Source organism: Anser cygnoides, chromosome 2 (assembly GCF_040182565.1).
Source record: "Anser cygnoides isolate HZ-2024a breed goose chromosome 2, Taihu_goose_T2T_genome, whole genome shotgun sequence".
Lineage (NCBI taxonomy): Eukaryota > Metazoa > Chordata > Aves > Anseriformes > Anatidae > Anser > Anser cygnoides.
Genome location: NC_089874.1, coordinates 59,851,216 through 59,872,615, shown reverse-complemented (window position 1 = coordinate 59,872,615; position 21,400 = coordinate 59,851,216). Strand labels below are relative to the sequence as shown.

General features: G+C 40.4%; 1 protein-coding gene across 10 annotated transcripts in view; it reads left to right on the top strand.

Moving 5' to 3' along the window:
* The window catches only part of HECW1 (HECT, C2 and WW domain containing E3 ubiquitin protein ligase 1), a 267,140-nt gene that overhangs the window by 75,198 nt on the left and 170,542 nt on the right, over nt 1-21,400 (top strand). For all 10 annotated transcript variants that reach the window (XR_007157656.2, XM_048046401.2, XM_048046403.2 and 7 more), the window contains 2 exons: nt 5,345-5,669; nt 21,022-21,129. Coding sequence is in view for 9 of the 10 variants with exons in the window: in XM_048046403.2 (XP_047902360.2) it covers nt 5,345-5,669; nt 21,022-21,129 (433 nt within the window). In the remaining variant the exon portion in view is untranslated. The remainder of the gene's footprint in view (nt 1-5,344; nt 5,670-21,021; nt 21,130-21,400) is intronic.

Here is a 21,400-nt window from a genome sequence, read left to right as displayed (position 1 = left end):
TTGTTGATTGTAGTGAAGGAAAATGCAAATGTTCTCTTTGAGGGTAATTTCCAGGGTGGATATCACATGCCCTGTTAAGAGAACCATCCCCAGGCAAACAGGAGGAAATCTGTGCATTTCTTTTACCTTTCTCTTGCTCACAGTTTGTCAGAGGGAGAGTGCACCTCCCCTGAAAGCTGCTGAGCACAAGGGACCTCCGGGGCTATGGGTGGCGGGGAAATAGACGGGGAAAGAGATTGAGGGCAGCAGCGGCATTGGAGATGGGAAGGCTGCCGGGAAGAAGAGCTGCCATGAAAGGGAGCAGATCCTACAGGAAGTCTTTGGGGCTATGAAAAGCAGGAGAACATCACAGAGAAAGATTTGTTCTCATTTTTTTGCTTTCACCCAGCCTTTTTACTCTTTGACCCACCACAGCTGAGTTTTCTATCTTGCAGAAGTTCCTGGGGTTTAATTTGTGCTCTAATAAAAGTTTTATGTACTGAAAGCCCTTTTGGTAGGCTCACCTTGAAGTTGGTCTGCCTCGAAGCTTTGGCAGAGTCCCATCGCTTCTTCCCCTGTAGGCAGTGCTACTTTACTGCTTGTCTTTCTGGCCCAGTCTTGAGATTTTGCCCTGGGTGTTCACATGCAGGCCATGACTAGGTCTTTAAAATCTTTTTATGTCATCTCTCATCCACCCAATTGAATCTTTCCTAGAAGCTGTTACTACCTTATATTTCTGCTAGTGCAATATCCTCCTTGATACATGTGATCTTATCTTACTTAAAGCTGCTCAGAAGACTTCTGTCATAATTTATCTCTTTCAGAATGCTAGCCTAATTTTTTATATCTCTTGACTCCTCTTTCTCTTTTACAAAATCATAAGCTTTTAGTTGTCATTTGTAGGGCTTATAAGGAGACCCTTTATCTCCAGAGAAAAAAACAAGAGGCTGACGACACATCTGATTTGCCCATGATGTTAGTCTTGGCTACAGTCCCGTTAAGTTTTTGGACAAGTAAATGTGCAGTGATGTCTGCAGACATCTGTAAAACTACATATCCCTCAGTTTGAACCCACTGTCATTCTGGCTAATGTCTCCTCGTTTCTTGTAATCTCCTCTTCTGCCAATACTCTAGTGATGTGTTGTATTTCAATCATATAATATCTTTGGTATGGGCAGTGAAAGTCTCCCATACAACCATCCTGACTGCACAAATACCTCTCTGTCAACGTAGCTGTAGGAAGTAACTGGTTGTCAGTTTGAGTATCTAAAAGCCAGTTCTGAATCTTCTGAACAGAGAACAGAGCTGGATCTTTTCAGATCCTTAGCTGGGATCTGTCTCTGTATTGCTAAAGCATTGTGTACCCTTCTGGCATGATGTAAAATAATACGAAGTAATATCACACCCCCACCTCCCCAGACATGAAGCACTACAGCTCTCCAGCAGAAGTTGCTGCATGGCAGCACTGAATCCTTTGGAGAAATTCACTGGGAAGATGACTGATTATCTGAAAGGGAGATGGTACTGGTTTTTGGGGCAGTGAAGGAAAAGGCAGGGGTTGCAGCAACTCTTGCTGCCCAGTGCCAAAAACCAGCCAGCGAGAGAGGTGTGAGTGTGAAAGGGAGAGAATGTGAAAATAAAATCTGTGAGCTATTTTTCTCAGAATTTACTGATTATAAGTTTTCTATATGTGCATCTTAGAGATCTGTTTTCTCTACAATCAGATCTTGTCTGCTGCTTCCTTTTGACTGCACCCTTCTGCTAAAATTTGTTCTTATCTGACATTTGTTTTGTCAGATGGGCTAAGTGATGTAAATGAGAGGCAAGGTCTGCCCACAGATAATCCTCCAGAAATCTCATTTTAAGTAGGACTTTTATATAGCTAGTTTTACTCTGCACATTGTTGTTTTATGGCTAAATACTTGTTGCTGAGCTGTCTGGCTACAAAAGGGCTCTTTCTGATATCAAAAAGAAATGTACTTACTAAATTAATTAGAGGAAATGCTAATTTACAAAGCTGATAGCAGTAGAAAACCTATACGTTGTCCAACTGTGATGATTTTTTTTGTGTTCCTTGACTGGATATTAATTTAATTCTACATTTCTTTTTAGTTCAGTAAACTAAAATTACTTATGGATGTCCTATCACATTACTATGCATTATGTTCATTCAAATGAGGAACGTCAAGAGAGAGACTTTTACATCTGTTACTTTGGGTGTTGAACACAAAAGGCACTGGATTGCTGATATAACTGAAATATTGTCCATTCCTGTCACATTGTTCCTCCTGTTCCAGATGAATTCAGAGGGAATAGTCAAGCAGCAGGACAGTCACCAAGGCAATATTGGCACCCTTGATTTAGGACATGCTTGAACTCACGTTGGATACATCATAGGTGTGTGATGTATTTAAATGTGGCAAGACAGGCCCTCTTAGGACAAAATCTGAAATACTGTTGTGTTGTGTTGTTGGGGCAACATTTGGCCATTCGTTATTCTTGCTCTATAATGTACGTGGTACACTGTATATTAAAAAATGGCTATAGCTAAGTGTATACGGTGTGCTTAGGGTACCTACACCCCTAAGGAATAGAGGGAATAAATACGATCTCAACCCCCCCACAAAAAAAAGGTTAATTTCTGATGTGCTAGGTGTTTATGGTGGATCAGATTGCTTCTACAAGGAATAGAGAGGACCTCTTTATAATTTTTAAGCCATTTTACTGTGATCGGGAATCTGTCATCAGGGCTTAGGGGCTGATATTGTTGGAATTACATGAAAAACCTGCAAAACTGGTAATCACATGTGGAATAACTATTTTTCCTAACCTTTTTTCTACTTATTCATACATCTGTGCATATATTTTGATGACATTATTCAATCCAGATAATTATAGGTCACTATATTGTCCTATTTGCTTGGATTTTTTTCAGTTTGGGGATTTTCTTTTTTTCTAGATGATTTGTGTTGAATCAATGCTGGAAATAAGGGAGACTGAGATTTCTGGAGACCATAGCCTTCTGGATTACTTTCAGGCTTTGCTATTCGTGACATTGACATCGATATACAGGCAAATGGGAACTTGGAGAATTCGAACGTATTGATGAATATACCATTTTTCACTAAAATCAGTTAAAGTCAGGCTGAAGCTGAAAAATGCTCGTTAATTCTGATTTAATTTGAAAGTATGCAGTTAATTAATACACTCTATCATTACCATTCAAAAATGGAAGTATCTGTAGAACCACTGTTCCCTGGAGTACTGTGTCACCAGAAATAACAGCTCTGCCTTTGAGCTGAAGTACCATTTGGGTAGTGCACTATGAGCAAAGGAAGCCATGTTAATGAGACAGACCGATACAGAAGAGTGGGCTTGAAATTCTTTATGTTCCTATCTCACCATTACAAAACCAGTAATAGTTTTCCCAGGTGCTGTTGTGACAGCATATACCTTCTTGACAAAGTGGCAGAAACTTCTATTGGTTTAAATTACTGCCTAGAGCTCGGTAGTTGTGCATGCACAGAAGTGCTTCCCAGTTTAAAATATGTGCACAGCATGCAAGAAACTGTTTTGGTTTTGTTTGTTTGTTTGTTTGTTTAATATATATGAAGATGATGCAGGGTTCTGTTTGCAGGGTGCACTGTTTTATATGCTGTGAACTCTCCTTTTTTGGTTTCAAACAGTGAATAAAAGTAACTGTTAGAAAATAAAAAGCAAAGGTAGGATTAGGTGCATATCAAATGCTATCCGATGGGAGCAGTGCATGCACTTCATTCCCCCCCAGACATCCTTCCTTCTGTTCCTCTATTTCTATTGCAGCCTTTTGCATTGTTTGCAATTCCACCGTGCCAGCATTCACTCTAAGGTGTGGCATCCCCGCTGGAGCTATTTTTGCTATAAACCCAGTTTAATGCAGTAAGTGAGGATTTGGGTCATTGGATTGTAAGCGTTGTAGGGCACTTTCTGCGAAGTGACAGCATATTCTAAGGGTAAAAACATGCCGGGTGAATTTTTTGCTCTCTCCGTACAGCTTTTGTGCAATGGAATTGTAGGACATAATAATAGGTGTCTTAATTATTCTGCAAAAATTGATATTATTTAATAAACAAAAAGTTTTGCTTTTTCAGGGCTGATTGTTCTCCTGTGCTACCATAGTCTTAATAGATACCAGGGTTAAATATCTGCTTGGCTGGACAAAAGAGCTAAGATTTTTCTTCCACTTAATTTGTTTGAGTTCAAAAGGATGATTTGACTTCTGGTCATGTGAAAAGCATTTCATAGCGTACTGGAAAGCTGTCTAGGTTTGTGTCTAACGGACTTGACAGCATGGTTGGCAACAGATGGATAATGGAAAACTAATGAATAATGAAAAGCCAAGTGATTGAAATAGCAGAGCTGCAGGGAGAGAAGAGGGAAAGCAGGGAAGAAAAATGGGAAAACAAACAGCACAGAAGTAAGCAATAACCAGTATTTTGATCAGTATCAAGGCAGGTCTTCACATCAAAATTAACCCATCATAACATAAGCATTCTCCATCTGCCAACTCACAAGAACTCGTGCACCATGACGCATTTCATACAAGTCAGTCGGCTTGCCTCGAGGAAGAAGAGTAGGTTGGAATTTAAATAATTTTTCAACTGCTAACATGATGACTACTCTGCAGTAATCTCCTCCACTCCCATTAATTGTCCAGTACGTTCCCAAATCTCTACCAGAGAGGGTGTGCATAGTATTTCTCCATCTACTGCAAAAAACAAAGCAGGGCAATACCATGAGAAGCTGTCAGCTGTACTGAGACACTACAACACTTAGTGAAAACGTCTTTATTTTGGTATCAGGGACAACTCCGTTTTCATGGCTGTAACTCTTCAGACATGAAGCTCTTACTCACTGTTAACCACTCCACCAAATGGGATGAGTTTTCTGTGACGAAAGATTCCTCTGCAAATGTAATAAGAATTACTAGGAAGATTGACTCCAGGAGTCAAACATGGGAAGGCTGCCTCCTGATGCTGAAAGAGAACTGCTCTCCATTCGATTGATAGTCACAGTGTTGGTGTCTGGATGCGTGTATTAACTTAGAGGAAGCCAGCTACTATTGATTCCCTCACACACTACCGATTGCAGCTGGGCTCGGTGGTATAAGGCTTGCTTTTGCACTTGTTTTTGTGGTAAGAATTGAGGAATAGAAGTTGAAGTAGCAGCCTCTGTTGCCTGCTGCACCTTTCTGTATCTCTTTTTTGCAGTGCCAGATGCTCTTTTCTTGCTTTCTCATTCCGATGCACTAATTTTCGTAAGCTTTGACATCACTGAAACATGAATCATACTGTAAATACTATCCTCTCTATATTTTCCTTCACAGAATCTGTACCAAAACAGGTTCCTGGGCCTGGCAGCCATGGCGTCTCCGTCAAGGAACTCACAAAATCGGCGCCGGTGCAAAGAGCCCCTCAGATACAGCTATAACCCTGACCAGTTCCATAACATGGACATCAGGAACAATTCCCACGAGACGGTCACTATTCCTAGGTCTACCAGTGACACGGACCTTGTCACTTCGGACAGCCGATCTACCCTGATGGTCAGCAGCTCCTACTATTCCATCGGGCACTCACAGGACCTAGTGATATACTGGGATATAAAGGAGGAAGTGGATGCAGGGGACTGGATTGGCATGTATCTCATTGGTAAGTCCCTCTTACCCCTTCCCATTCGGTTTTCTTGCTACTTTTTTTAGTTGTAAGCATTAGAGTAATAAGGGCTAATGGTAATAACGGGCTAATACAGATCCACTGAGTATAAGCTTTAAGTGGGTTTATATACAACAAGATTTCTTCTGCTCCTGAATTGCTAGTTGCAGTCCTGGCCCTGACTTTCTCTTCAACAGAGATATGAGAATCCTTTCTATTGACAGTTTATTGAAATTTCAAGACACTTTATTTTTAAAGCCATTTGGATTTTGTAGAAAATGCCTTCTATATAAAGAAAGCATAATATTTTCAGGGTTTCCTCTCACAAGTCCTTGAGTAATCTGTGACAGATGAGAGGTTTTACAAGTCAAGAATATGAATCATTAAAAAACCCTGTGAAACAGAATGCCTTTCCTGTATAGCCAGAGGATATTTTGATATGAACAATAATAATTATAGACTGAGGCAGTCTGCAGTCCCAGATGCCTTTTTTTTTTTTTTCTTTTGCACATTGGAAGCTCTATTCAGCCATTAGCATATTTTTGGCATCTCCATCTGTATAAAGGCAGCCCCACAGAAAAGTAATAAGAAATGCTTTCAATGGACATTTACCTAATTGTTTCACTTCAATATAAAATAAGCCTTTTGACCTGGTTTGGTTCCTATGGAAATAGTCCCACTGCCTAGACTGAAGTCTGCATTAACTCTTTTCCCCCTGGTAAGTTTTGAACATGGTGGATCAGTTTCAGTCACATTCCTCAGTGGATTAGAGGTCTTAAAAATGCGAAACTCTAAATGTTTTCTGAAAAACAGTGGCTTGGTAAAGAAGATGGACTCATATTTGTAAATTTATACAAATTTTTAATTTGTAAATTGTGCATTCCAAAAGGGAAATGTTGGTAAAATGCTGCCGGTACCTGTTTAGATAAGTGTGCCTAGCCCTTAGCAGATATTTCAGTTCAATGTTTCAGTTCAAATCTCAGGTATTTCAGTTCAATGTTTTGTCTTGCCCAGGCAGCAAGTCAAACAAAATCAGGTAAAGCATAGGAGGTTGTGAGTTGGGCTTTTGGAGCAATCGTAGGGAGTGAAAGTGTTGGTTGGGTGCTTTAGTGGATAAGATCAGAAGGGTTGGCATCGTGCGAAGAGGATGTGGGGAACACAGGCGTTGGCAGGGTGGGGGATATGAGAAAGAGCTGGATGGGAGGTCGGAGAGTGCAGAGGAGCCCTGGTTGGCATAGTGGTAGGCACTGGAAAAGGAGTTCAGTCTATTGATGTGACTTGGAGAAGGGGAAGATGAGGATGGCTGTGGAAAAGAGCATGGGGTGCAGGAAGCCAGGCTTCAATACTTCGTCCTGTGAGTAACCTCATAAAATACCCTGTTTTGAAAATAAAGGTAGGCTCCTGGAATTTAAAATCTTTTAGGAAAACAAAACGGACAATAAAGAAAAAAGAAAAAGATAGAAACTGGATTCAAAACAGATGCAGTGAAAGCAGTTTGGTTTGTTGGCCATAACAATTACTTGTGTTTACAGTTAAGATTGCCTTTGACTGTTTTATTTGAACAGATGAGAAGGCTGCCATTTCTAGGCACTATGGAATACTCTAAGCCTATTCTGCAGCAGTGCAGACAACTCGTGAAGGACTGCTTTGCTCCAGTAAAAACAGGCAAAAGCATCCCTTCTGATGGTCTGCTGTAAACAGAATGTCCACAGAGCTGTTGCATATTGGATGAACTAATTCAGCCAGGTTTCATAGCTCAGACATTGTATCAAAGGCTATGAGGATACATCCCGTATTTCTTTGATAGGTAACCTCCATACACAGGAGATTAACTAGGAGTGAAAAATCCTCCCTGCTACTCCTCCATAATTTACCTTATCAACCAGGATGTTGCTCAAGGCACCCCAATAAATTAGAATTAGAATAAATTAGAAGGATAAATTGTGAAATGCATCCTTGCCCCTGCTGGCTGAATGTTTGTTGTTAAAGGAAATAATCAGTGGTTCATTCTGACAAATACTGCTGCCAAATGAAAAATGATTAGTGTGTCCAGTCTCCAAGAAACAGTTGGCCCTTGATGTCTTTGGAAGTGTTTTGTCTCCATCCTCTCAGGTTCCTAATCTAAATAGCCAAGGTAACAGCAGGCAGCAGCACCCATCATTCCTTTTTCACTTCCCTTCCAAAACCTGACGTGAGGTGAGATTTATTTTATTTTATTTTTTTGGTTCCCATAAAGAAAGAATCTGCGAGACTGTGAAGTTCACTTGCTTTTTTTTTTTTTGTATTGGTTTGACGTGGAAAAAACTTGGAGCCTAGGAAGGTGACTGGTGCAATGGCTGTATTGACATTAATGACATAGAGCAAACCTAGAGGAACTGATCTGCAGAAGCAAACAGCTGCTGAACTCATTTCAGAGGGCTTGGCTTTCGAGCGGTTCCAGTCTGGCTAACAGAGCGCCCTTGGGTAGCTGTAGGGCATCTTTCAGTTCAGATTCACCAGGAGAGAATCGAGATGTTGTACCTGAAGATAACCGCAGTGTGAACCAAAGTAGGGACAATTGGAAAGGGTCAATCCAAAAGCACATTTCTGTCCTGAAATAAAACACTCTGTTCAACATTTGTGATGCATCCACAGGAATGGGAGATCCAGACATCCTAATGGGTTGGATTTGTGCATGCGCTTGCACAGATTTCCCCAGTCTGCACTCCTGATTAGGGAGGAAACGTTCCTGGCCTTGTGGATCTGACCTTCATGATGTAAACTGATATATGGCTACGTTTTGAATTAGCAGCCAGCCAGACTGGAACAAGAGAACCAAAGAAAGTATGAGCTTTTCCCAGTCTGCTCAATAGGGGATTAATGTTGGAGCCTATTATTACCACTTGCATGGCAACACTCTTAACTATTGCAGTGCTGCTGGTAATTCCAGTGTTTGTCTCAAAGCCAGCTCTCTGCTACAGTCCAATCCTTTTTGTGATTGTTTTGGGTTTGTGAGATTTGACCTGAAAGGTTTGAATGTAGCAATACTTTATTATTGTGGTGAAAGCACAAAAGCCATGAAAACACAGAGAAATTATTTGTGTCCTTGAGGTATCAAGCAGCATGGCGTTGTTTTTTCTATAAAACTCAATTCAGGAGCATGAGAGTTATTATTTATTATTTGTCTTGTGAGAGCTTCTGAGCATCCTTGGAAGGGGCTATATGAAAGCAGAACAGAAGGCAGTTCCCACCTCAGAGGAGTTTAGTCACTGCTGTTGTAGTATTCTAGGAAATATCTCCAAATAATCTTATATGACTGTTGACTCTGAAATGCATAAAAATAAATCTGCTCTTGCCACTTCTACTATCACTAAAATTTTAATGATACCTAATAAACTGCAGGCTTCAGAACAAAGATGTTCCAAGTCTGAGGAAATATGGCTGATATAGAAGGCTTCCAGAAGAAAAAGAGCACAAATGGTGTAGATCAGATGTTTTGATACAGAAACCGCAGTGCATTTTGGAGTGTTATTCAAAGGTTAAGGCTGTCTGAAGAAGGGGTAAGGGAGTCCTCCATTTAGGGAAATGCTGGCTGCTTGTGGCACAGTTGCTTTTATCAAAAATGAAGGAATCTGTTCTTCTCCCCTTCGATCTGTGTGCAAATTCATAAGGATGTCCAAAAGGGAAACAAGCTTTGCAGAAGCAGGTAAAAGCTGGATTTAGAGCTGATTCTTAGTGTTAACTTGTTCATGGTCTTAGGAAATGGACTAGGCAACCAGTCAGTCTCACATAAAACAGTCTAAAAAATGGTGGCTGGGTATCTCATGCCAAAAATATCATCGATTATATCTACCCTGTAGCTGTGTGAAAACATTCATACACACCTACCTGAATTTGTTGAAGTGCCATAGAAAAACTGTTTGGTTGAAAGGAGATTAGTAAATGATGACTCTTTTAAAATATAGGTCCTGTTACTTCAATGCATTTTAAGAATAGCCATGATAAAATGACAAAAAATATGAGAATTTGAAGGACAAGCCTTTCTGGGTGTTTAAGACATTGTGCATTCAGGAGTAGGAGTCACATTTCATGCCTGCCAAACTAGAACTCTGGAGATGGTTTAACTTCCCCTTTTAGTATATACTATATCATTATACTATATACTATATCAGCTCCAAGCTATGCAATGGAATATCTAAATTCTGTGACAGCTCACCTGAGGTGTGCATGTGCCATCCCTCAAGAGAACTGTAACACTTTGAATATTGGCAGTCTTTCAGAATAATCAAAAATACATGTAAACACTCAAAAAAAGAGTTATCTGAGGAATTTGAACATGATAACATAGCTTTGTTTCTATTTAAAAATCTCTGGCATTTATGAGCTTTCTTTGCAAAAATGCTACAGGTAAAGAAAACACACATTGAAGAAAAGGTGAAATGAAAACAGAGGTTTGAATAGTGAAGATAGTGTATTTGTAGACTTTTTTTTCTTAAAAAAAAGAACCATCGTTTAGTAGCTACTGTGAGACAGATGGAATATTTGCAGTTATTTATCTCAGTTTTCTCTTCCTCTGTTATCTCATTTGCTATTACTATTTGCTCCAGTATGAAGCCTCTTAGATAAATTAATATGGACTGCTGGCAGCTCCTCTAGATAAAGAGCTATCTTATAATTACTGCAGTAGCATTTTAGCTGCTACTAGATTTCACTTCTGTCATCATCTCCATATCTGATGTAGGGTAGCTAATGAGAAATGTTTAAACCAGACTTGGAAAGAATCATTTGCTCCAGTGTCTGTGCACACTGATGGCAGGAATTTATCAGTGCTGATGTTACACTCTTCTTACCCATATACAGTAAACTCTTTTTCCTTTTGACATTTCCTTGTGGGAAAGCAAAACATTATTAAAGGCTGTTTATTAAATGTTTCTTTGTACGCAAATCTTGTAGGGTCCAATTTCCTGCCTTTCTTTGTTGTTTTTTTTTGACAGAGGAGTAGTTCTCAAATTTATAGAAGTAAGAATGCCTTGACGTAATTAGTGACTGAAGTTTAGCTTTAAAACAGCACGTTTTGGTCCTCTGCTTTAGCGTGTGATGTTATTTCTGTCCCCAAAAGGCAATTTTCAGCATAATCCAACAAACCTCATTACTGAAGCAAACGGAAAGAGCCCCGTATTCTTCCTGCAGTCAGGCTTGGATCAGAGCTTTTTTGTATAGCTATTTCACCAGATGAGCAGCACGTACAAGTAGAATGTCACATGTGGCCAGCAGAGATGGAAAATGTTAGAAATGGCAATGTGCTGGGACTTGTGGGTCCCTGCATTACCGCTCTAATCTCTGACTTCGGCTTTCTGTGCATTTGGTCTGCTTGCTCCACCTCTCTGCCTGAGAAATATTGGTAAAACAAAACCCTTCACAACGAGCCCACTTAGAGGACAGTGATTTTTTTGATGTTTGAATTTTATGTCTTGGGGTTACCCATCTTTCTAATTCTTCAATGGCCTAAGATCATATCACTCTCTTCTTTAGGACTTCTCCTCGGTGGGTCACCTTGTGGGTGGTCTCTCTCTGGGCTGGGGATAGCGGCTGTGCCTTGCTGTGGTCATGTCAGCAAGTTACGTGTTGTACGACACCTGCAGATCTGCTCTCTCTGTAAAACATCAACAGAGGTGCCCAGCAGCCACACAGCTTTCACAAAGCACAGCACTATTTGTTTCGGGAAGAAAAAGTATTAGAGGAGCAAACCTGTCACACAAAAAGAACCGTAGAAAAGCTACACAAATGCTGAGCAGAGGAGGTCTTAGCTATCAGAGGCCTTGGCAGGTACATTACTACAGCAATATCTGTTCTTCGTTCCCACCTGGCTGCTCTTGGATCTGGTGGGAGTGACTTGTCATTTCAGGCTGAGTCACTTTTTTGTATTTCTCAGTTCTGTATCTAGTGGACCACTTTGCTACACAAAACTAGGATATGCCGTTTCCAGACCTACTGAGTATGGCACTAACAGTTGCTCTTGCCTCAGTTTCACCTCTTACAAATAGATGCAAAGATCTCTGAGTATTAGCTACAGATATAGTTTCAGACCCATTCTCCCTTTCAGTGATTCCAAGGTTTGTGTCTGTCATTTATGTACTGTTAACCTTGTTAGTAGTAATGTACCAACAAGCTCTTTCTGTAAAGGGATTAGTGCAGTGGTATTGTGCTTTATGGCATAGTCATAAAGCCACAGTTGTAATGTTAAAGGATCGTGTAGGTTGCCAGTTCTTTTCCTTTCTGTATATTAATTATGTGGTAGAGAGGCATTTACTGTGTGCCAAAAGATTCCCATCTTCATTTAGCATTTCTTCAGGAAATAACAACTGTGGTATTATGAAATTTTCCAGGTAAGCTTGCAGAAGAGTTTTCTGCTTCAGTTGTCATCTTGAATATCTGGAGAGGGAAATAATGCAGGCAGGGAGTACACCAGCCTCGTGCCTCCTCTGTGATTTTCAGCATTCTTACGCCCATGGATAAAGCTACTTCTGTGCTGTGGGGCCCATATTGCTGTACAGACCGGGCTGATAATGAAGACGGTAATGATGACCTACTAAAGCATTTTGAGGAAGTCAGACTATGGAGGGATACTGGTGCACAAAAAGCCAGCTTATGGCCTCAATTCCACAAAAAAACTTCATCCATGGAGCAAGTTAAGACGTTGACTGGGTAGACTCAATCATAGCATAAACAGTGGACAGCACAAATGGAACTCTTGGCAGGATGAAGCTTAACCCAAAAAGATGTGTTCTCTGCAGGTTGTCAAGCTAACCATGTGGCTATGTGCATTTTGAAGGTTCAGCATGTGTTTTGCTTAGTTTTCTAAACCAAACTAAATCATTCTTCTCACTCCTTGTTGTTTATAACACTTCAGTGCAATGTTCATAATATTTGAATATTCTCATGCTGTCCTTCACAACTCCTATAATGACTGTCTATGCATTCAGCTTTCCTAATCTTTTCTTATCCACAGATCTCTCCAGCCCTAAAGACATTTTTTCTTCACTGAAGGTCTTCTACTTTGTGATAAGCTTATAATTGAATGCCATTTTTTCAGATAAAATTGCTCCAGACTCTCAAGAGATTCTTTATCCATAGTGCTTCTGTGCAAACACTGAGTTGTGTGCGCTTTTCCTTTTTTTGCTGCTGTATCAGATCACAAACTCCTGTTTAATTTGCTGTCTGCTGTTATATCTTTCAACATTGCTTTAAGTCCATTTTTCAAGTACTGCAAATTATTTCTCCCCATTATTTAATGAACATTGTTACCATGCACAAGTGTCATTCTTGTTCACATTTCAGATCTTCCTATGTCCCTTTATATCATGTCTTCATACTGCCTTGGGCATGCAACATCCCTTATTTTAGTATCTTTAAGAAATTTTCATGGATTCACTCTTTTACCCTTGTCCACATTTTCCAAATTGTACTGTAATCATTGGGAAGGGAAGGCTTCCACTGACTGCAAGAACTTTGGACTGAATATTATATTAAAAACAAACAAAAGAACAACAACAAAAAGCTCTTTCATGTTGTACCTCACCAAACATTGCATATTTTCTGATTTCAGTCTGCACGGAGGCGGTCGTGATCATCTTTGTTTGGATTCCTTCCTCCCATCTTCACTTGTGCATGCAAAGACAAATGTCATTAATTGTGGAGAAATACGTGCAATGCATACCTAAAGTATAGCTGTAGCTGTACAAAAAGCCAGATGTGTCCCATCTGCCACAGTGGTGAGAATAAATCTGGAAGTGCTGGAGCTTTAAATCAGAAATGTGTATCCAGGATAGGCATAGCAGAAGTAGCAATGAGAGCTATGGGGGCACTGTGGTAGCATCACACTTCTAAGGGTATGCAGAACTAAATGACACCAACACCACTAGACAAATGCCAACACTACTGCAACTTAGCACCTGTTGTGGGTCTTTTAGCTCCCCAAACTGTTCTTGCTCAGCCCTACCTCAGCTCTTTGCTTCCTTCATTCCATCCACCTTTTGTGGTCTGTGGCTTTTCGGTAGATTTGTAGGTTACTGGAGAGAACCGAACAAGAGATGGGTTGTGCCGGAGCACAGATCCCAAACACCTCAGGGATACCATGGGTGAACACGAGCTATCAGATCAAATTTTAGCCGGACACTCCCCCATTACAGGGAAGGAGGGAGAAGTCCCTCGGGTGACAGAATTCATACTCTCAGTGGGATACTGTCAAGTGCAATGAGGGCAGAACAGTGAGGAAGGGCTTGATCCACAGTTCATCCACAGCCTTCTGAAAACCTCTATCACACCAAAAATGTAATATCATCTTGACAACAGGCAGTCTTGTGTTCCCGTTTTTTTATTGATATTGTGAAAGATCAGAGTATCTCCCAGCAGTAATTTGGAGGCTACTGAAGTGCTAGAGGTAATGTCATATATGATAATCTCAGAAATAGTTCCAAAAGTAAGCCAGATGTTCAAAGGTAAAAGTATTTTGCTGGAAGTTGCAATTCCTTGATTTGGGGAGTGGATGGCAGGTGTCCTTTGGGTTTTGTGTGTGACTCTTTCTGCTTTTTGAACCAAGAAATGTTGCAACTTTGCCAAATATCATTCCCCATTTTATTATGGTTTATGCTTTTTTCTTTTTCTTTTTTTTTCCCCTCTCATTTCTACTCTCCACTCATTGTTCACATTTTCTACCTCCCAATTTACTACCCACTCAGCTAAAGAAAAGTAATTTTTGTGCTATTAAAATAGAACCACTCGTGTACTTAAAGCACATACACAGCTGCTAGATGAAGGACTGAGTTTTCAGCACCGATGAAGATCCTTGTTTTCCAGAACTCTTCTCCCTAAGAAATTACAACAGGATGGATGCTAGCTGTAAATTGCAGTATATTCATTGTCCCTTTGTGACGTTAATGTACCTTCACCAAAGATGCTGTGAATTGAGATACGATAAGGCAACCTGTAGTTTGAAATGAGAGGAGCAATTCCTTCAGGCTGAATTTTGCACAAGCTCTGTGCTTATCAAAGCAGTGTTGCATTCACATCTTACTCAGATAAAAAGGCGGCAGAAATTGGCAAATGAATTAACAGTGAATTTTTGATCCACATTAGAGCTGGATCCATAGCTGTTGAGGCAAGTAGAAACATTCCTATTGACTTTTTATAACGATAGCCATTATTTGTGATTTTCTACTGTGGTATCTTTGTAAATAAGAAATTTGTCATCATTTTATGTTCTCCTTCAAATGATAAATTGGGTGGTAAGAGAAGAAACATCAGAAATAGAAAACTTATCCATGGCATACACTTAGATTATCTTGCAAAATAGTGTTAGTTTATTGATATTCCGTGCTCTATAATGCCCCTTTCCTGCAGTTTTCCATGCAAATTGCAAAACAGATCAACCAGAGCTAGATCTTTTTGTCCAGAAAACAATTTTAAGAGTATTTTCCTGACTACATTCATATGTCATTGTAGTACAGACATACATATTGACCAAAAGCACTTTTAAATTTCAAGCTAAAGCAAATTTGTTCAACTAAAGACTATAAATCCTTCTGTAATTTCAGCAGTACAGCATTTCTTATTCATAAGGGATGAAGACATGAAGTGTAGCTTCTAGTTTTATGCAATAATTGCATGAAGTTTATAGAAAGCAAGTGTTGTGATATGCAGTACTAAATCAAATTAAAGACAGATAAGAGACTAATACTGTACCAAGTTCAGGAACCTGTCTGACATCGTGTTCCTCTCTCATGTTAGGTATTTGTTTCTTTGAATGTACCCCAGGTTATTCTAAATTCTGCAGTTACTATTCTTGGAGAACATGGAAAGATAGATCGTATTTATCAGCAAAACGCTGTTTGGGAAGGGGCATTGTTTCTTCTTTTCCTCCCTCTTAACACAAACTGACCATAAGGTTCTCTCTGCTCTTTGCAATTTGTACATCAGTCCTTCTGAGGAAGAGGTACCAACTCTGTTTATCTGGGGTAATTTCAGACATGCTTTCTTTCAAATACAGAGGTCCTGTCTGTTTAGTGTAGGCTGCTGACAGAGACTGAAGTTCCTACGATATTTTACAGACCTTTTTGCGGGGTGGCCTTTATCAACATTTTCCCTAATTCCTCTGAAGAACAGCATGGTTTTTGTTCATTTGTTACTGTCTTTCATCGGAAAGATAGCTTTCTTTGGTGATGGCTCTTTATCTCTCTATAGATAGCGCTTGTAAAGTATGTGGGGATCTCTCAGCATGGAAGTGACAGTGCAGAATATTTTTAGTGGTAAATGGCTGTGCTTGGATGCATTTGGTTCAGTAAGGACAAGCAGTCTGTCAGAATCGCTGCTGGTTCCCAAGCTCATGCTAATATTTGCCTCTGGAGTGCCTGGGTCCCTCTAGCCGCTTCTCAGGCCCCTGCAGCCCGGTGCATGCTCGTTCATCACCTTCCCCTTTTTCCTCCAGTGACGTGCGAGGTGCCAGAGGCCAGCTGCCTCTGCTCCTACCCCAGGACAGCTTTGTGGGTCTGCAGCCGCTTCCCCTGCTCTGTGAGCAGGGCAGGCAGAGAGCACCTTCTGCCAGCTCCCCCACCAGCCTGACTCAGCTGCCCACGCGGTCCCCATCTCCAGCTGATGTTCAAAGGGCAGCGCATCCTGAATGCTCCTTCACTTGGCAGTTTTCTAAATTAGCTCCCAGTTTTCCATCTGGGGAAATGCAGCCTCAGATCTGAGGGTGATTGCAAAGTGTTTGCTTTTGGTCAAGTGGGCCCAAACCCAGGCTGTGCAGTGGGGATTGCCAGCTAAGCAAAGAGCTAGTGTAAATGTTAATCTTATTTCAGAAATAGAGGGAGGGAGATGCATTACAATGCTTCATTGGAAAAATGTCAAAAGCCATTAGCTGCTGGCTGAAATATACGAAAGGGAGCAGCGGTAGCTGTGTGCTTCATTTTGTGTAGAGGTGAAATGAAGCATTTCACCACTTACCTTAGGGTATTAAGGTACAACATGTTTTTAAGCTCTGTTCCTTTGTTATAGGAATTATTACTAGAAATATAAAATATTTTTTTCTTTTGCACATAGCTTTTCTCTACTTAAGATACCCTATCACCTGTGCACTTATATATGATGGGTTGTTGATATATATATATATATATACACACAAGCACATGCATGTATATGTAGTACACAAAACAGCTGTGTATTTCCCATGCACAATTTTATTTCTCAATGTGCTACAAATGCAGTGTCAATCTCTGGGGAATAACAGGTCTGGAGTAGTATCACCTGCCAACCAAATCAGGTCAATAGGAGGTATTCATACATTCCATCCTCCTGAACAGTTTCAACTACTGCTATTTTTTCCTTGATAGGGAATATTCCGTTGTCTTTCACCTTTCAGAGATGCTTCCCTTCAAAAAGTGAAAGAGAAAGATTTCCCTTTTGGACCTGTATGTACTTTTAGACCTAAATTTTGTCTGGCTTAAAAATCCCAACTATCTTAAATTTCTGTTTAACTAAAAATAAGCTTTATTTCTTTGGAAAGAGGAGATACCTAGCTTTTCAAAAGATACAGGCAGGGCTTACATCTGGTTGTGAGAAGGACCTACACAGTGGATTTCTAAGCCATGAGATTTGTAAATATGTTTTATTTGTATTATAAATTTATCTCATCCTTACTCTGATCTTTTACACTTCAGTTAACAAGCTTCTTTATTTTATAAGAGCTAAAAGTAACAGGACCAAAATACTGTTTTTTGTTTCTTTTCTTGTAATCTACACAAAATGGGTAGTGTTGGAGAGTAGTACTCAAAGACTCTGCTCTTCCTCCTTGGGGTGACCTGTGTATTGCAGATTGTGGGAAACTCGTCTTAAGACATCCTTTCTATTGCCTGAGCCTGTATTTCATCAGTGGCTGCTGTCTGCAAGCTGTGAGTGCATGACTAAGTCTGTCTGTATCCCTTCCCTGACATGCTGTGTGACCTGACCTTTTGCTTTGGACACTGCTTTCGGTACACTCCCATCTCCTAGCAGGAGACAGCGTGCAGATGTTACTTGGTGAGAACAGTTGGTTCCATCTTTCCCATATTCTCACCTGTCAGCTGTAACTGTAGACCAGCCTGCTTCTTCCTTTTCTTCATTCTCCTTCTACCTTGAACATGTAGATGCAGAGCGGTCTTTTTTCTTAGCTTGGTTTGCCAGGCGTTCTGGCTGTTTGCTACAAAAAGAAGGAGACGGCTTTCCACAGTCTTCCCTGCTGGCTCAGGCTGTAATACAAATGTGATTTGGTTCGGGTATGGGCAGAAGCTGACATCTCAGTCAAATTAGAGAGATTGTGTGACACAGAGCTCATACTGCCATTATGCCAGCTGTGGGAAGCAGACAACAACCCATCCAGTGTACAAGCCAGCTGGCCCCAACAGATAGTACGTATGAATACAGCATTTTAAATCTGATTCTGGGATCTCTTGTGCCGCTAAACTCTGGCCTAAAATGTCTGTGATTTGTTGAGCAAAGCCACCCAGTTTAGCTCAGCTAACCCTCCTTAAGCAACACGGTATTTTGTAAACAGTATATCTTGAAAAACAGTAATTATCCATGCTTCTTAATCACATGGCAGGTGTTGGAGCATCTCCAGCAGCTTCCAGAGCCTAAATATGACAAATAAACGTCATGAGAGATGAAACTGGAGACGAGCAAGCCTGAGCTGAGGGATGTCCTCTGTATGCAGTCAGTTTCAAAGCTCCAACTCAGCACAACATTTTAGTATACGCTCACCTCTAAGTATAAAGCATTTTTCCTGTCAGTTCACGCGTTTATATCTCCTTGCATGTATATAAGTGCTCCTGCTTCCACAGAATGATGTGGGTAATACTGGATAATCTGCATCCAGGATGGTCCTTACTAAAGTAGTCAAAGATGTATACTTATCTGCCCCTTTTGTATGTGATTTTACATTTAAAAGAAGACAAAACTAGCTATAAAGAAGAAGAACAGATGAAGAACAGAAATTGTACCAGAGGATTTTACTGTTGAAGGTTTACTACAGGAAAGTACTGTGTGAATGTGCTGAAAAATTTCCACTTCTATACAGAGCAGGAAACACAGCTAGTGAAATAATTACTGACAATTAGCAAGTCAGCAAAGGGAAAATGTATTGTAGATGGCATTGCTGTTTATAATTATCCATTGCAATCATTAATGACCTCTTTAAAAGGATTTCCTCTGTAAATCCCTCGAGAGTGGCACCAAAGAGTTCCATGTTGGTAGCCCACTTATCTTTCTCCTTGGAGAGCACAACTATGTAAAACTGAAACAATAACATTGACATTTGCCTGCTGCTTTATTCTTTCGGTGAAAGTGTAGTTTCCTTCAATTTAAAAGTCTAGTCTGTTTAACCTTTGCATATATAGTTGAATATGTTGTTCTTAGAGTGTCTTGACTTTGTCCTTTGTATGCTGTTCAGCAGCCTCCTGAAGGCACTGTGCTTGGTTCTGTATGGCAGATAAACCTGCCCATTGAGACAGACCTCTCTGGCCACATGTCTATTGTTTTTTACTTGTTTGTCTTGTTTCTGGAGGTCATTTCAATGTCTGTATCAGCATGGCAAGAGGCACAGCATTCACGGTAGCACCATGAGTGCAGAAATGGCAAGCTCTGTGGCCATGCTGGCTCTGGGCACTGTTTTCATGTCTCTGCACCACCTCGTGCTGCTCTGTGCCTCCAAGCAGCCTGGTCAGAGATGGCCTCATGTGGTCTGCGTAGCTCTGTGGGTTGTCACAGCATCACTCCATCCTTAGACGTGGAGTCCTTTTGTCATGGTGGCATCATCTTCGTTTTCTCACAGACCTATGTGATAATGAAATGGTGTATATAGTTGATGTGTTTTAATACTGAATTTAGTGGATCATATTTTTCCTTAGGTTTTTGCATGACCAATGATTAATGTAACTGTCCTTGGAACAGAATTGCAGCGCCCACCCAGCTCTTTTTCGACAGCATGGTTGACTCATTTAGTGTGTTTCTACAAGTCTCTGTCAAAGTTAAAACTGCCTTCATTGCTCTCTGGTCACCGTAGGCAGAGCTCGGCCTTTGGCTTTGTGCAGATGTGAGATCCATGACACTGAGTAGTGAGGCTGTGGCTGGGAGATGCGGCACAGCCAACAGTGCCGCCGCCTCAGCCCTCAGAGTGCTCAGCCACCCCGGCCTGTCATAGGCCTCTACCTCCAATTCCCACTCTCCTCAAATGCTCTGTAAATGTCTATTTTATTTCTGCTGTGCTGATTCCATTTACTGATGATCAAAACCATGTGTACTGTCCTGGTATGGTGGCAATATGTGCGTCTTTGTTGGCTTGGAAGCCAGTGTAAGCTCCTAAGCGAGGATGGGTCATGGCAGGGCCTCACAGGCCCTTCTTTTAGCTGTTGAATGACAGAGGGACAAGAAGCAGACCCTTGCCCTGAGGCCGGGGTGTGTTTGCTGGCAACTGTACTGGTTAGGGCTTGCAGATTTCTCTTAAAAAGAGCTGGTTGAATCAGTCTAAAATGAAACTTGGAAGCAAACTAAAAATGAATTAGCATGGACCATCAGAAGGCTGCTTTTCAGACTCACTGCCTTGCCCTACTGTTATTTATACATAGCCCTTTGCATGCAAGGCGGTTGCTTTCTCAGCATTCAGCCTGAGAGCTGTCAGCAACTTTTAATAGATTACTCGTGGATCCAGACATCTTTGAAACTCAGCGTGATAGTCTAACAACCTCTAGGTGTCTCAAAATGCTGAGTGGACAGCACTTCGTCATTAGTAGCTTGGTTTTAAAGGCTGAGAGGTGTTTGTGTGCTGTCTGTGAATGTACACAGTTAGTGTAATAATTCTTTAAACATAAATATCGTTCACTGTCTACTACAGTAGACGAATAACCCCCTCTGTCATGGTAATAGTGAGTGTAGCACAGATGCATACACACTGCTATTCTCTGATTTTTTAATTTATTTTTTTTTTACGGGAAAAACTAGTGCAAAGGGGGATTATTTTTTTTTTGCTATCATTTTCTATTCCAGCTAGACAATTATTTTTAATTAGGAAGGGATTGATCTGTGTTAAGCCACATATTTTCATGTTTGAGAATTTTGTAAGGATGTGTCTTTTAAAATTACGTCCAAAAAATCTGTGATTTTAAGAAGCACTGCAGTTATTTAACATATAAATGAGTGAAAAAAAATAATTTCTTAGCATGTGGTGCCAAGCTGTCTAGCAACCATAGCATGTTCTGTAAATCCAAAAACATATTTTTAGTCTGACTCTGCCCTGTGTGTTGTCATAACAGGCAGTTGATGATACCATTTTCTTTGTTCATAGATGAAGTTTTGTCCGAAAACTTTTTGGACTACAAGAACCGTGGCGTCAATGGCTCTCATCGTGGTCAGATTGTCTGGAAGATTGATGCTAGTTCTTACTTTGTGGAGCGTAAGTATTTTTTCAATTTTACTACAGTACAGTTCAACCATTGCAGAAAGATTATTGAACTGCTTAGGTTGTTCCTATGATATTCTAATGCCCAATATATCCTTTAGGAAAGGCCAAAAATGTTACCATAACTTTGAATGTGTTAAGAGGAACTGAAATGCTCTGTGGAGTAGAAGAACATAGCTTCTACAAGCAAATAAATTTTGTGGCTATTGACTTACATTATATATATATATATTTAATACAGCTATAAATAAGTATTTAATCAATT